The sequence below is a fragment of the Chlamydotis macqueenii genome, chromosome 3 (assembly GCF_036417535.1).
Source record: "Chlamydotis macqueenii isolate bChlMac1 chromosome 3, bChlMac1.mat, whole genome shotgun sequence".
Taxonomy (NCBI): domain Eukaryota; kingdom Metazoa; phylum Chordata; class Aves; order Otidiformes; family Otididae; genus Chlamydotis; species Chlamydotis macqueenii.
In genome coordinates this window covers 45,371,659-45,387,494 of record NC_141558.1, presented here as the reverse complement: position 1 = coordinate 45,387,494, position 15,836 = coordinate 45,371,659, and the positions used below count along the sequence as shown (strand labels likewise).

The window sequence follows — 15,836 nt, the reverse complement described above, 5'->3', positions numbered from 1 at the left end:
AGTATGTGGTTAACAGACATTCAGAACAGTTAATACACTGGAATTAAGTGTATTATCACTTTTCCCTTTCTACACCAGTCAGGGGGCTTATTGCCATGATTCATCTTAAATGTGCCTCACAGTGAATCTTAATTTAGTATCAGTTTAAATTGCTTCATATACGTATCTAAGGGAATAAGTATTAACATCTCATTGCTGTCTCTTGGTTAAGATACCATCTATGATGGTAATGAGCATAATCAAGTGACATGGCAGTTGGTTGGACGATACCTAGCTGGATTTCCAAAGCCTGCTGCAGATATGGGTACAAATAATTTTTGATTACCACTCAACTCTTAGTTGGTATTTTCAGGGAAATGTCTACAGTGATTCGAAGGTATTTTACTCAGTGGTAGTATGTGATTTAAAACCCATAATCATATCTGTGAGTTTAAAATTTGTATCCTCATATGTGGTTTGCATTTGTTAGTGTTTAATTTTATTCTTCTCTCTGATTGTCCTGTGGTTTGGGATTTTAATATCCTCCTGAGGATCTTTGTAGTTTTTTTTTTCAACTGTCTCACATAGTCAAGTTGTACCATCATGAAACTTATCACCTCACTATTTGCTTTCCAGATCATTTAGGAAGTGTCAAATAGCACAACTCTTTACATCAATGGTAATCTCCCTACTTTGTGAAAATAAACTATTTGTTGCCAATAATTATTCCATATCTTCTAAAGACTAAAGATTTTTTTTTAAAAAAGAACCTTCTTAAAAGCTCTTTGACAATATTAAATACAATATAGGCAGGATCACTCTTTAATTTCCCTAAAGCAACGTTAGTTTTCATTGGTATGTCATGTACTAACTATTTTTTTTTTGTTCCTATAGGGAATATTTTGTAATGAAAGTGTTTTCATTATTTGATTAAGACTTTTATTATTTCTCATTAGCCATGTTTCTTTTTATCTTAAGGTGATGGTGTTTGTTCATGCTAGAAATGCCACAGTACGAACTGCTATGGGTCTTCGAGAAAAAGCAAAAAACAATGGTCATATTTGTCACTTTTTGTCACCCCAAGGATCAGATTATGGACAAGCTGAAAAACAGGTAAGTGAATGATTTACATTCATAATTTTACAATCCTAAAATTGATGTTTTTATGAGACAGTCCAAGATGGGAATAGATGAAGCATTTTTGAGCTTCTGGGAAGATGTATTTTACTCTGAAGGGACATGTGGAATTGTTGAACTGAATAGAGGAGATGAAAGAGCAATGATGAAGGAAAAGTGCTGTTACTCTTAGTTTTTCAAACAAAAGCTGACAATAGCTTGTGTTTTATGCAACTTATACTACTTGACAGTAGTCTTCATGTAATCTGCACCTCAGGAAGTCCCTAAGCCACCAATTGCCACAATTTGGAAGAGTAAGTATCTCCTGTTTTTTGTGCTCTTTCCCTAAGCATCTGCTGCTGTCCACTATTCAAGGCAAAATTGTCTTGAAGTATTAATCTGGTCTAGCCTATAAATTTACCACCTTTCCGAAACCACCTGACTTTCCTCATATATCAGCTAACATTGGGCAATCAAAAAGTAGTCTATTTGAGAATTTAAATTGGGAAAGCCATTTGAATCTCCCAAGGGATTAGCCCCTTTACTCTGATCTTGTTTAAAAATATGTACATGGATTGTAAATTACTAGTATTTTGAGCAGTAGCCAAGTACTTGCCAGCTGAAACTGTGTACGTTTTTATGCATTCTAACAGTTCTGTCTTTGTATGAATTGTGTTAGTTTGCCTTCCAAATTTTTTCTAATATATGACAAACAGAAGTAACTTGATCTGCAAAAACTTATTTTCATCTTTTCCAGCAATATGCCAGTATTTCTGCTGAGAGAAATTTCCAAAACAATTCTTAATTCAGTGTTCTATGTGACATTTACATTTGGTGATATTGAGGTCTAAATATTAGAGTTAACAGTGTCCTGTTATTCCTTGAAAAATAATGTTCTTTTTCTCTCCCACTAAACAGCAGAACATAGAAGAGATACATATTAATTGTAGGAAGTTTAGCATAGATATAAGATACCTTCTCTCACTGGCAAATGTATTTGGGCCCCTGTAACTTAGGAATTTTGTGAGGGTTTTAGATTCTGTGTCTGTCTTTAGATATAAGTACATTACCTTATTTTATACCTCTGAAGAGAAGGTGAAAAGATTCATTCAGACTTACTAATTATGAGTGGAGCATAGATGTTACAGTTGGTAAATTCAGATTTCTGATATGTGAAGAAAATTCTGGTTTAGATAAGATTTTTTTAAATCAGTATCAAGTATGTTCTTTCTGTTGAGATGCTTCTGAGAGCTTTAAGAAATATTTTTAAAACTATGCCAAGTTATAAATTAATGTACTTATATTTCATAAAATACCGTATTTAAAAGCCCTTTTTTTTTTCTAGTGGATGTTAGTATCTGCTGAAATGTAAACATAACATCAAACCTGAACCCAGAGCTCTCGTGTTTCTACTGTAACACTTGTAATTAATGCTGAACTTTTTCTCATTATCTTTCTTAGAACAAAATCTGAAACTCTTAGTTTATTAAAAATAAGACTAGGTTCTTAATGCTAATACAGAAAAAAAAATGTTTTAAGCTATTGAAAGTGCCAGTGCTTATTTAGACACTGAAAATTATTGCTAAAGAACTTAGGAAAAATGATATGCATATTTCAGCAGTGCACATTATGTAAGGTATCTGTCAAATAAATATTTGTCCAACTCTGTATTGTGGTGAAAACTACTACTGTATGTTTGGTTCTTCTCTTCATGCTGGGATTAAATGAATTAAAAAACATATTCTTACATTGATGGGAACCCCAAGAATGTCACAGAGGAAAGAAAAGTTCTGAACATATTTGGAATACAGATTATTGCTACCTGTGCCTGGGTAGTGATTTAAGGTAGTGTTTATAGTACAAATTAAGAGAGTGGGAGGTAAGATCACCTATGTGTTGGTTGACTGCATATCTGAAATACCTTCTTTTTCTAAGGGTATTTGTGCATCACACTGAAATGTGGATACTGAATAAAATAGCAAATTTCCCTGCTCTTTCGTCACCTACATCCCCACCCCAGCACACTTATATTTGTTTTGAATCCCAGCATCTATTCTAAATCAATTTTTGAATTGTTTGAGTTCCGAATGTTGATCTCTGCAAAAGATTTTGAAAAAAAATGACTTTGCTTTATAAGATACTTACAGAACTTTCCTAACTTTTGTAATAAAGCAAACTGGCTTTCATTGTAATTAAAAGCAAATGAATTCTTCTCTTATGTTTGATGAGACTCTTTGATCCTTTTGACTACCTTCAGCATTATTACAAGAGCAAAAATGCTTCTTTTGCCCGGAAAGTTTAGGGACTTGTATGTTAGAAAATGTAATTGAAGAAACATGAGTGGTATTGTGAAGAACCATTTCACAAACTTTAATACAGCCAGAGATTATAGTTCTCGTTATACTGCCTCAGAATCTTAGGAAGGTAAACCAATTAATAATAATTAAAATAATTTAAAGATCCCCAACAAAATTCCACTAAATTAAGTGGTTATTTTGATGCTCAATAAATTTCACTGGGAATTCCCTGAAACATTTAAAAACTGTCACCACAAGAAGTGTATTCATTGTATGAAAGATATGAATGGAAATGCCTGAATCTTTTATTTCAAGATTTTTTTTTAAGTGTAATGAGTAGGCATTATGACACGAGTCTTTAAACGTAGAACAATATGAAGCATGTATCACTGTTGAATGCTTTTTTTCTTAAAATGTCAGTATTAAATTAAGTAAGGTCAGTTTTGTGATACTAGTAAGGAGAGATTCTCTTTTGATTTTTTTTTTTATTTATGAAAAGCAGATTTGAAATCAGGGTATTTTTTTTAATAAACTCATTGTCTATTCCTTAAAGTAGTTGTCTTATAATCTTTAGATCATATGCTGCCTGCCAAAGTAACGCGTTCAATCAGCTGTCTGTTCCCAGTGACCCTTTTCCATGAGGGAGTGAACTGTTGGTTGCCAGATTTTGCCCTGCTAGAATATCCTGGTTTTGGATAGCCCCTTTCCTGACTGCTGTTCAACTTCAGCAGGAAATCCTAGAGTCATGTTACTGAAAAAGGCATTTTCAAAGGTGTACCAGTCTACATCAAAAGGAAGAATCAACTGTGTTTATAGCATTTCTGACTGCTTCGGAAAGTAATGTATAATATGAATGTGTTTTGATGTGATATAATACTTACTACTTGTGAATACAGCAGGCAGAATACATCTCTGAGGCAGTGCATCTTATGTACCATATTGGAAAGGACAGACAAGGAAGAGGAGGACAGGGAGTTGTGCTCTCTCTTAGGTAGATCTTTGGCTGTGCAGAGCTCCACAGTGAAACCAGACGTCTGCAGCTCCTGTCTGGCTCAAGATTGGAGCAGGAAGGAACAGACAGGGAGGTTATGATTGAGGTCTGTTATGGGGAGGTAGTGGATATGACTTACTAGGAGCTGCTGGCAGAAGTCTCCTCCTGGTAGGCCTTTGTTTTCATGGGAGGTTTCAACCATCTTCTGGGATGGTAGCATTATTCAGGCAACCAGGGAGATTCATAGGCTGTGTTTAGAGACGACTTCTGAATCCAGCCAGGCCCCTAGTTAGCTTGCTGCTCAAGCAGGGAAGAACCAGAGGTAAGGGCAAGTTTGATTGCAGTGATTAAGCTTAGTATTCATAGGAAGGTGAGAAACAGCAAGAATTAGGGCTGTGGTCTTTCAGAGAGAAGTCTTTGGCCTATTCAGAGAATTCCGTGGTAGAATTCTCTGGGAAGCTTCCATGAAGTAGACAAATCTCTGCTTTTACACTGAAGAAATGGCTTGAATAGGAGGAGTTCACCATCACTGAAAGCAGTGATGACTTAGCATCATGCTGCAGGAAGTGGGAAGGAAATTGGGAAAGAGAGAGGTAATGAGAATGAATATTTAAGTTGTAAGATTAGCTGTAAATGCTATTAATACAAAATGTGAATACAATATTGTCACTAAATATGTTCATGTGAGATGTTCCTGTTATTCTAAGAAAAGTCCCAAGGGAATTTGAACTCTTATGTGAGGAAACTACTCTCTTCTTTTAACATGAAACTATAAGCAGCATCCTTTTACAGGAAAAGCCAAAGAAACAAGTTCAGTATGACTTGAATGGTATACACAGTTCCAAGTGTTCTTAGGTCTTACAGAGGAACTTGAAGGATGAAAGTGTAATGTGATAAATTATGGAATCTTTCCCAATATAATTTTAAAAAGTGTGTGTGAAGGATGAAGCCAAGTGCAGTTACAAATGAAGCTGGTGATGATTGTCTTGGAAAGCAAGACCAAGAAGTATGACAGTAATAACAGAACAAATTTTTAACCGGAGACTGATAAGAAGGAAAAAATGTGAAGACCATAGCAATGAATGAGAGAGAATTGTGTTCTCCAGCAGACTTCACATAATGTTCTTGTGGCTGCCCTAAGTCTTACAATGACTATCAAGAGACAGAATAGTTCATTCAGTTCTTCCAGTGATCACCACATGTGATACACACATTTCAGATTAAGGCAAATTCGCATTATTTTACTACTTATGCAGGTAAATATGACCTAGATCTTGGGGGAAAATATTATTGTTGGTATTGTTATTATACAAATTATATACTTCAGTGTACTTAAGGGTTTCTTCATTGACAATTAGCAATAGGAATAATAAAAATAGAGTGCAGGCCCGGTCATACTGAAGTCTGTGGCAAAACATCACCAATAACTTTTCCCTGCTTACTTCCATTTGTCCTCTTTCAGGATCCATTCAACAAACAAAGTTAAATTATTTTAATTTTACTTACCATAAAAACTATATATTTCATTAGTTCTGTCTCCATTACCTGATAAATATTATCCACAAAAGGATTTTAAGCTGTTAAGGAAGTCTTATACATGTTCTTTGTTCATAGGAAACTTGTTGCTGTTTAAAATAAAAATGCATATCATGTATTGAAATGATTATGTTACAGCATATATCTTTGAAACGTATTTTTATTTATATACAGTTGTCACAATAAGGATACTAATCAAATGAGATCTATACTCTGCCAAGGCGGCAACTCTGCATAAACAATCATCAATAATCATAAAATGAGTAATATACTAGCAACATTTTGCTGAGCAATTAAGGCTAACATATTAAGACTTATGAGTACACCAGAGATTTCAGTGATTAGAACTTGTGGAGGTTTATTATTAAAAATATTACTGTTCAGTTTAAATTTTCTATTTTTTTCGTAGCAGTAAACATTTCTAACAGAAGTGACTGTCGTAACAGCAGTAATGTGTACATGGATCTTACCAAAGGGTTTTATAATCATGTGTTTTGTCATAGGAAGTTTCTGCACTAGAATTTCTAAAAATTTCAAAGTGTAACAGATAAAGACACAAGGGACAGTGAAGTCAAGCTCCATATAAAGAGATATTTTTTCCCTTAACTTTCTACTCCTCCTCCAATAAACCCATCCTGTAATTAAACACCTAAGGCTGGAATAGCGCTATCCAAAGCATGTGCAATACACATCTACATTTCTAGGTAACCTGAAAATATAGAAATTTTCTCCTCTACTGGTAATTCTAATACTAATTTACTAGCTAAGGTAAGAATTTCAGTACCACATAGGTGTACAGGCAGATCCTACACGTATAAGCATAAGTGACTGTCACCAGGAATTAATAACTATACAGTTTACTACCATTAAAACTGTCAGGAAAAAAACATTATTGTAGCCAGGGGTTGTTCTGAAGAGAACAACACAGAGTTGTAGAAATGCTTCAAAGACACACTAATGGATTCATAGCTTTTGTGGACAAGAAGGACCAGCTGTTGTGAAATGTTCATGACGTCATGTAGAGAATTGAGTAAGGCCTGAATTTCTGTTTGAGCTCCAGTAATGATTTCTAACATATATATAACCTTGATGTGTGTTATTCTTCATGTCTGAACTGGCCTGCTTACTGGTCTAGATCTAGGATCTCATGCTGATTTTCTTCAGTAATTTTTTTTTTTCACTGTGAATGTTCTTATTCATTCAAATAATAGTGAAATGTTATTGGGCTAGTTCAAGCTACTTAGTAAATCTCTTAATGGCTAATTTCTGGTGTTCAGGAGAATATACTGGGGAAAGCGTTGATACATGTTCTTCCTTAGGCATTAGCTGTTCAGAGAGACTACTGCTCTAGACAGACTTTCAGTCTCACCTGGCACAGCAGTTCTTATGCCTTGTACTATATATCAGATACATCTTATGCAATAAATTGAGTATTAACATGATAAACCACATTACTTGTAAGAGCTTTTCAGGGTTCTTTTAAAAATCCTTTCTCAAAACATGACTTAGGCTCTTTGTTCCCAGATATCTTACTATGTTGCGGATATCTAAATGGCACTGTGGAGCTGATATGTCCTTGCAAGCATTTACCATTCCTTCAGAGTGCTTCTGATTTCCAAACTGTACCTTTAATCAGCATGATCACATTTTAAATTTTTTGATCACCAGTACAGATATGAAGTACTCATGGGTCAAATTCGATCTCTGAAGAACCTCATTAGACATTCTGTCAAGTCAAAGTTTCTAAATACAATTAACTTTTTTGATCATCATTGCCTAATTTTAATCTTCTTAATAAGTGAAATTTGTTTTATATATAGTACTAAGTTCCCAGTGCCATACCATATAAATGAAATTTCTGACGGAAATCTGACTGTATTATATCAGTGCTGTGTGACGCAGTGATTAGTTTAAGCTTGATAATGATAATATCATGTTTGTCTGATAGGAGCTATCTTGTATAAGGGGATGTTTATTGGCACGGTTCCCAAAATTATCAAACTGCAGACTAATCAGTCTTGCCATTTCATTTGACATGAAATTTAGCAATAACTGGCAGAGAATAATCTTCAGAATGAAATGCAATCCTTATTTTGTATTGTGTATACAGTATTCACTGTAATGGATGAAGAAGATGTTTAGAAACATCTGAAATCCAGTGTATGACTTATAAGTATAAGTAATGCCCAAATCATGCATGTTCTAGTATAGAAACAGCAAGTGTAAGTGAAGGCTACTTGAACACACAGGAGGAAAGGAAAAATAGAATAGTTAAAAGCATTGTATTCTTTGCTGGCCTTTAAAATTTGAAAGCAATTTTACTAATCCTCTTAATTATCTGTCAAATGTTTTTAAATTATTAGAAATTAATTTTTAGAGAACATTCATCAAATATTTGATGTGTAATCATTTGTTTGACATTTAATTACTTCAGAGCAAATTCTCATTTTATTTTTGTTTTACTAATAACATCTAATATTTGATGTGCCATTAAAAAAACTATAAAAATAAAATGAGGATATGTATTCAAATACATTAGGCTATATTAAATGTCAAACATATATTGAAGTTCCTTATTTGTTTTGTAATTACTATGTTTTTTTACTTTTGAAAAATGTTTGCTAATTATCTCTCCAGGAATGGAATGAGCCTCTTCATATTTCTTTCATGGGATATTTTATTCAGTAGTCCTGCTTAAAGGTCAGAGACAAAATTCATTAGATGATGTGGTCCTAACAATTGACAGGTTAAAGAAAAATGTGTGCTGTATAGAGTGGTCCTGCTGTTTTAATGATTCTTGAGCTGTGGAATTTAGTATTAAGAGTTATTCAGGTGGACTTTTAGGTTTTGGAGAGGCCTGTTTACAGAGAAATATATTGTGAATGGCAGAAAAATGTTGCCTTTGGTTTTTTTAGCAGTATTTCTATATATTAGTTAATGTAAATGTTAACTGTTAAACTGAAATAAAAAGTTGGCAGAAACACTAAACAATTCCTTTTTGCTTTTGCTTTTCATGACCTTTAAAAAGGAGGAAGTTTGATGTATATTTCTGTTATTATGATAGTTACTTTAAGCGTCACTCTAGAAATTGTATTTGCACAGCTTTAGATTTGTAGTTCTGTTTTCTATTTGTAGTTCTCTGTATTCCTGTACATTGTATACAGTCTACTGGAATCAAAAAGTATAAAATGTATGGTTTAGATTGAATTTTGTTATCGGCTGTCTTCCTGAAAATCAGTCTCTGATCCAAGGATTTCAGATTTGTTGGCTTGTCTCTCGAGCTCTGATAGTTACAGCACTGAGTAACGAGTAATAGTCTTCTGCTATCCTGTGAAAAATAAAATGAACTTTTTTTCCCCCTAATCTATGGGCTTGATTATATATTCTGTTTTATCTATCATGAGCATCAACTTGATAGGCAACAAAGCTTAGTTTTATCCTGTTTATCACTTGAAAGCTGCTTCATAAATATTTGGTTTACTTCCAGAAGATGTGCTGTGTTAGTAATAGGACTCCTAGAAGTAAAATGGGTTAGTAAACCTTTTTCTAGAATGATCTCTGAGTCGCAAATACAGCTGACAAGGGTGCTGATGTTTTTGTTCAGAGAACTGCAAAAAGTTGTTTTGTGCTTCTGTGCACAAGTTTTCAGCAATTTCAGAGTTATCCAGGTTAAAATTGGTAATGGATTTCATCAGTCTAAATGTAAGATTTAATGCCTGTTCTTACTAATCCTCTGTGGAAATGCTCTGATAAACTGTAGGATAATTTGTTGCCTATAGCATCCCCTTTCACTGTTGACAAAATTTCTTGTTAAATACTAAATGTGCTCAGTAAGATCATTTCAAATTTTTGTCATCTTTATAATGTGATTAAGCTTCTTTCCTTAAATGAAGTTTGTCACAGCCTCCTGCAAGGTATTTGCATATAGTCAATTCAGTTCTTAAGGTAAACACATTTTTTAAAATGTCTTATTTTTTTATGCTTGTAAATATAAAAAATTAAGTTCAGATTTACATTGTTTAAAACACTGGTTTTAATTGTTACTTTCAAAACGATGTGTAATGAAGTTCAGGTGTGTATTAAAAATGCAGAAGATTTCTTGAGAAGTTAAAGCTCCCTTTTCTTTATTATTTCTTCTGTCATTTACCAGGTTCAAAGGCTGGCAATATCTGGTCACTTGTGAACACTCCAGCAAGAAGAAATTATACGATAATATTAAAGCGAGCGTAGGTGCTCTCTGCCCTAGCCCCAATTCAGCCCTCTCTCTAAAAGCTTGGTTGGCTCAGCTGTTTTCAGCTGCTTTCATCCCTAGGGATTGTTCCAGGCAAGAAATTAAAAAAGAAATGCTTCATTTATTAATGACCCCTAGGTCTTGCATTCGTTTTCCAAGATGTGCCAGTTAGTTCTTGGCTGCAGTACGTAATCTTGTGCAATATGTTCACAGTGAGACTGTAGACAATAATCATATTTTTCAGGCACGTTTTCTTTATAGGATGCATCAGACCATATTGGCAAATGGTTCTGGTCACATGCCATTTAAGTAGCTTAGTATGGAAACCATATGCTGACTAGAAAATAGTGTTTAAAGGGATCCTGTCTACTTAGGAATTCATTTGTCAGGAAATAGTGTAGCTACAGCAATTATTAATAATGAAGTAATGATTGAAAAGTTAGTAAGAATTTGTGGGTTTTCTGCCCTGTGCACTGACAGTGAATTCTGCTTGTTTGTCAGTTGTATTTTGTATTTCATGGTAATTACGTTACTCTCAAACAGACTTGATACCGTTCAGTGATTGACGTTCTGTTAGAAACTGTATTTGATTTATTTTACAGGAACTAAACAGAGTAAATTTTCCAAGGTCCAATGGATTGTATTCAATTTTAGCTTTTTCTCTAGCATCACAGTTGACTTAGAAAACATCATTGCAAAAGTCTCAAAGTACTATTCTTCAGGGTTGTAAATGATGAGATAGTGTGGGGATTTTTTAAGTGGTTGGTCATTTCTTTAAAGATGCAGGCCATCACAGAACACCCTTTGCAGTTGCCTTTCCTGAAGTTCAGAACAAAGCCTGGAGTTTACAGTTATTCTGTAGAATAAATCTATGTGCTTTCTTCTAGAGTTGCTTGATGTTTTTCCTTCAGAATATCACTATTAACTGACCGTGTTTCTTTTGCTTCCTGAGGATTTATGTGAATTTATTTATTTATATTGTAAAACAATAAATGTATAGAATATCTTTAGATTGCAGATTTTTTTAAATTGAAGTTTTTGACTTGTCTTAATTGAAAAATACATGTTCATAAACACCTAATTTGATATAAAACATAACTGCAGTATGAGAAACTGTATCACACTATCTCATTAAAAACATTATTAGAATAAGTGCAAATAAATAAATTCACCTGTTGCATTAAATATTCTGTTCCCTTACCTGTTGATAGATTTCCTCCTGTTGAACCAAGACTGTGGCAAACATCAGTTCTTTTTTTTTCCCAAGGTACATTTAGATGCTTGATTCAGTTTTTCATTTAGAAAACACAGTTTTCTTAACAGAGGGAGAAAAATAATAAATTTCACTTCAGGTCATGTTCTCAATTTCATTTATTTTTAAAATAAAAAATAAAAGCTCTCCAAATACATTTTAGTTTGATTATGGTTTGATGGAATTGTTCAGCTATGTATGCTCACACTTTCAGTTGTCATCCACTTTCCACTTCCAACTCCCCCCATATACCGTAATTTAGACAAATTTGATTGGGCTTTTCACAGAATCATAGAATGGTTAGGGTTGGAAGGGACCTTTAAAGGTCATCTAGTCCAACACCCCTGCAAGGAGCAGGGACATCCCCGACTAGATGAGGTTGCTCAGAGCTCCATCCAGCCTGGCCTTGAATGTTTCCAGGGATGGGGCCTCCACCACCTTTCTGGGCAACCTGTTCCAGTGTTCTATAACTCGCATCGTAAAAAATTTTTTCCTAATATCCAATCTAAATCTACCTCCCTTTTGAACTATTCCTTTTGTTTATCAGCACAATATATAGATTAGATCAGAACTGGACAGACAACATTTTTGCACTGAAGATTGTAATGATATCTAGTTGAAATGACTTGTGAAATAATGAGTAAAATGAGTGCACACTTTTAAGAGTTTTAAATAAAAGAGCAATTAGAAGCAACTATTAAGAGTGAGTGAATTTAATTTGATCTGCAGTCTGAGAGCTAGAGGTGCTTTGGAGAAAACAAAATAAGTTAAAAAGTAATTAAGCATACTTTTGGAAAGTTGAGCAGATATTTTTCCAGAGAACTGCCAAATATTTATTGCCGTATATTTGTTTTTCTGGTTTAGATTGTACTGTGTGTATAGTCAGTGTCTGTTTTTAGCATACCCTCTGTATATTTTATATTGTCAACATTTCACCATAGTAGGAAGCCAGAAGTTATGAAAGCTTTGATACCTACAACGTTTAGTTTTGTTTTCTGGTTGTTTTGGATTTGACTTAAGGTCCTTTGAACTGGAGTTTCAAAAGTCAACCGAAATTCAGAGGAATCCATGCTTATTGGAAATTATTGTCCTGGAGAAAATCATTTGTCCCAAAGCTTTAGGATGTACAGATACCATTGCGTATCAATTTTGTCAAAGTAAACTTATAATTTTGTCTAAACTTGCCAAATCTCTTTTGAATAACCCAATTATTCCAGAAACTTCTTTTTGTCACTAGCAGATTGTTGCATCAAAAACACCAGAGGCTGATTACAGAAGATTTAAAAAAAAAAACCCATAAAAAGCTAAAAAACAGCATTCTTTTCATCCTACTACTGAGATTTTGGATAAGCATCATATGAACGTGTGTTTTGCTACATCTTTGTACATGTACCGTGTTAGTAATTTTTGGCTCATTTAACTAAAAGACAGAGCTAGAACTAGAAGTTATGTATTATGCTAATGGGAACTAGACTAACAGCATCATGTTTTTGACAAGGCTAGAGTATACACAATCTGTGCAATAACTATAATGAAAACTGGTAGGTAACAAAAATGGACCTTACGCTGTATTATGGAATTAAAATAAATTTGCTAGAACAGTGGAGGCAGATTTGGAAGTATATGGCTTGTGGGAAACTGCTGGAAGAATACAGATAGGAAGACAGCAATATTAAGCAAAATTAAGAGACTCATGAATGTCAATGTTTAAGTATGAATTCTTAAAAAAGCTAAATGTTCACCATCCTCATCGCACGAAACAGACCTTAATCTTGGGACAATATCAGTACAGGTAGATAAAGAATTTTGATCAGTAAAGCTAAAAAATGGAAAATGTGTAAGCTTCTAAAACTTAAAATTTTATTTACATGGAATTACAAGAAAATTGTTAGGCTTGTGATAGAATAAAGTCTTAAACTAATTCATTGTTAGTACTTGGATAAGACATAATGAAAAACACTGACACTGGAGTAAATTTTTTCCTCGGATATTCCCTTCCTATCAAATACTAACTTTACTTATTGTGTCAGCCAACTTGACTAAGGAGCAAGATCAGGTTTATGATCCTCTGCATGGCTATCGTGTTGCTAGCTGCTGTGGGAACCAGCAGAATCTCTTTCTTCTCCAAGCAACAGTCATATAACATATATGCACTAAATATTTTAAGAAATTCTAAAAACCCAGAAGTGCCATCTCCTGGTATTTACCATACCCCAAATGCAAAAGCCATCTGAAATTAATTCTGTCAACACTTCTAATGCATTCTTTAGAATGGGATATTAAGAGAATATTAACAAGTAGGGTGATATTTCTAGAGCATTTGGACACTAACTGTGTGGGATGAATTGGAATACATTTAAAGCAGTGGGTTTATTCAGCTTCAGACTTTTGTTGGGTAAAATAATTCCTATCCTGTAAGGAAAACTTGAAAAGCAACAATAGACAAGTAGTACAGATCCTGTTTTGACGTATTTGTAGATGATGTGCATATGGCCTGAAAATTTTTCCAAAAAATTTACACAAGACTTTCAGAATTGAAAGGTTTTTGGCTTAGAATTTGTGTTTCTTGGTATAGTTCACATTAGCAAGTAAAACTCTTCAGCATTATCCTGTCTTTGTTGAAGAATATTTTGTTCTTTTGATGATCAGCAATTAGAGAGAACTTAGCAAAGATTTTGAGTCTTTAATTTTCTAAAGTCAAAATTAGTGTCACTTAAACTGTGATTACTTTTCTAGATTATATATATTATACATTAAAACCAGTATGTAATTATAAGCATGATGATATCTTGCTTTATGTATATTGATATTAACAATTAGTTAATCAACCATTGGTCCATTTTAATTCTAATAAAATATGTAGTTCTTTGTTACCTCTTTAATAAAGGATAGCATCAGCATATAGTGGAGTTGTCATGTTTCTGAGCTTGCTTGTGTGGCCAGGGTACCCCATACCTCTATCCTGTTCAGTACTTCATAAGTAAGTTTCAAATATTTATGTTTTGTGCCCCTTGCAACAGAAATCAAAATGCTAATATATCTTTTGTGTATCCCACGCTCAGATATCTGATCTGCCAAGCGATTTAAAAATGTCTAATCAAATCTATTTGAAGCTTTACTGAAAATATATTTCTGTACATAAGTTTTGCTGTATTGTGATGGTTTATCACCTCTCTAAGAAAACTGCATACATGATTTCAAAAGTTTATGCACAACTTCTCTGGTGAATCTTTTCAGTAACAGAAGACAGAAATCTCAAAAATGTGAATTGCTGAGATAAATGTGAACATAGGCTAGCAACTTCCCTAAATACTTGAAGATTTTTATGAAGTTTAGCAAAGGTTCTAAAAAAATTTGCCAATTGTCCATGTTTCCCAAGAGGACAAGAGGGCTAAGACCAAAATTACGTTTGTGTAAGTAAACATAAGTGAAAACATTTTTCTTGTTACTTTTTCCTAACAATCAAAAAATATCTTCAGATAAGAAAAATAAATAGGGATGTTGTATAATTGTGTAATGTAATAGTTGTTAACTGGGGAAAAATGTTATGTGTACAGCTGCTGATTGCCTGAACTCAGCAAGACCTGAGATAGTCTACACTCCCCACTAACAAAGTACTTGTGACCAAGAGACTTTGCAGCATCTTGGTTCTTTAAGAGGCTATATTTACTGGCTGCACCTCGGTTTTCACTAGCAAGTTCAACCTCTGCCTCAGAAATCTTATGCATCTACCTTGAAAGCGTCAAGATTTCTGATATTTTTTTCTTTTGAATGGAAGGATTTTTTTTTTCCAAATAAGGACGTCTAAGAGCTTCTGTAAAAATATATTATCTATTTGAATGCCACCTTAAGTGGCATTATTGAAGAAGCCGTGTTGATTTCTGCTAACTGCTATGAGGATCTGTAATTTTCTATAGATGACCATGTATGATTCATTTTGGTTATGAGTATTAACACTATGAGATGGAATTTGAATTTGCCATGTGAAAAACTCTTATTTGTGTGTTTAAGATAATGACCTTTAGTTTAGTAATTGGTGTGCTAGGGATTGTTCTCTACTTTTTTTTGTTTTTTGTTTTGTTTTGTTTTTTAAGACAAAAACTGTAGGAAGTTAGTTTAACATTGACTTTGGGAGTTCTAAAATATTGAGAACTGTTGGCAGAATGCTAAAAATCTAGTAGTGCATGGCCAACCCTTACGTTCTAGAATTTAGAGTATCAAAAGCTTTGCAAAAGCTTTTCTGGAGTCTTTGTAATAATAATCATAGACTCATAGAATGGTTTGAGTTGGAAGGGAAAGCAGTTAGCTCAGGAATCGAAGGCTGTTGCGTCAAGGATGAAAAGTACTGCATATTTTGTCTGTGAGAGTACCTGGCTTTGATAGACATGAATATTGTAATCAAACGTAGAATTCCAGAGCAAAGTCTTTGATTCT

The 15,836-nt window shown here is 33.8% G+C and overlaps 1 protein-coding gene across 2 annotated transcripts in view; it reads left to right on the top strand.

Moving 5' to 3' along the window:
* The window catches only part of ASCC3 (activating signal cointegrator 1 complex subunit 3), a 276,330-nt gene that overhangs the window by 142,676 nt on the left and 117,818 nt on the right, over positions 1-15,836 (top strand). For both annotated transcript variants that reach the window (XM_086743241.1, XM_086743242.1), the window contains exon 14: positions 958-1,092. In XM_086743241.1, the coding sequence (XP_086599367.1) occupies positions 958-1,092 (135 nt within the window). The remainder of the gene's footprint in view (positions 1-957; positions 1,093-15,836) is intronic.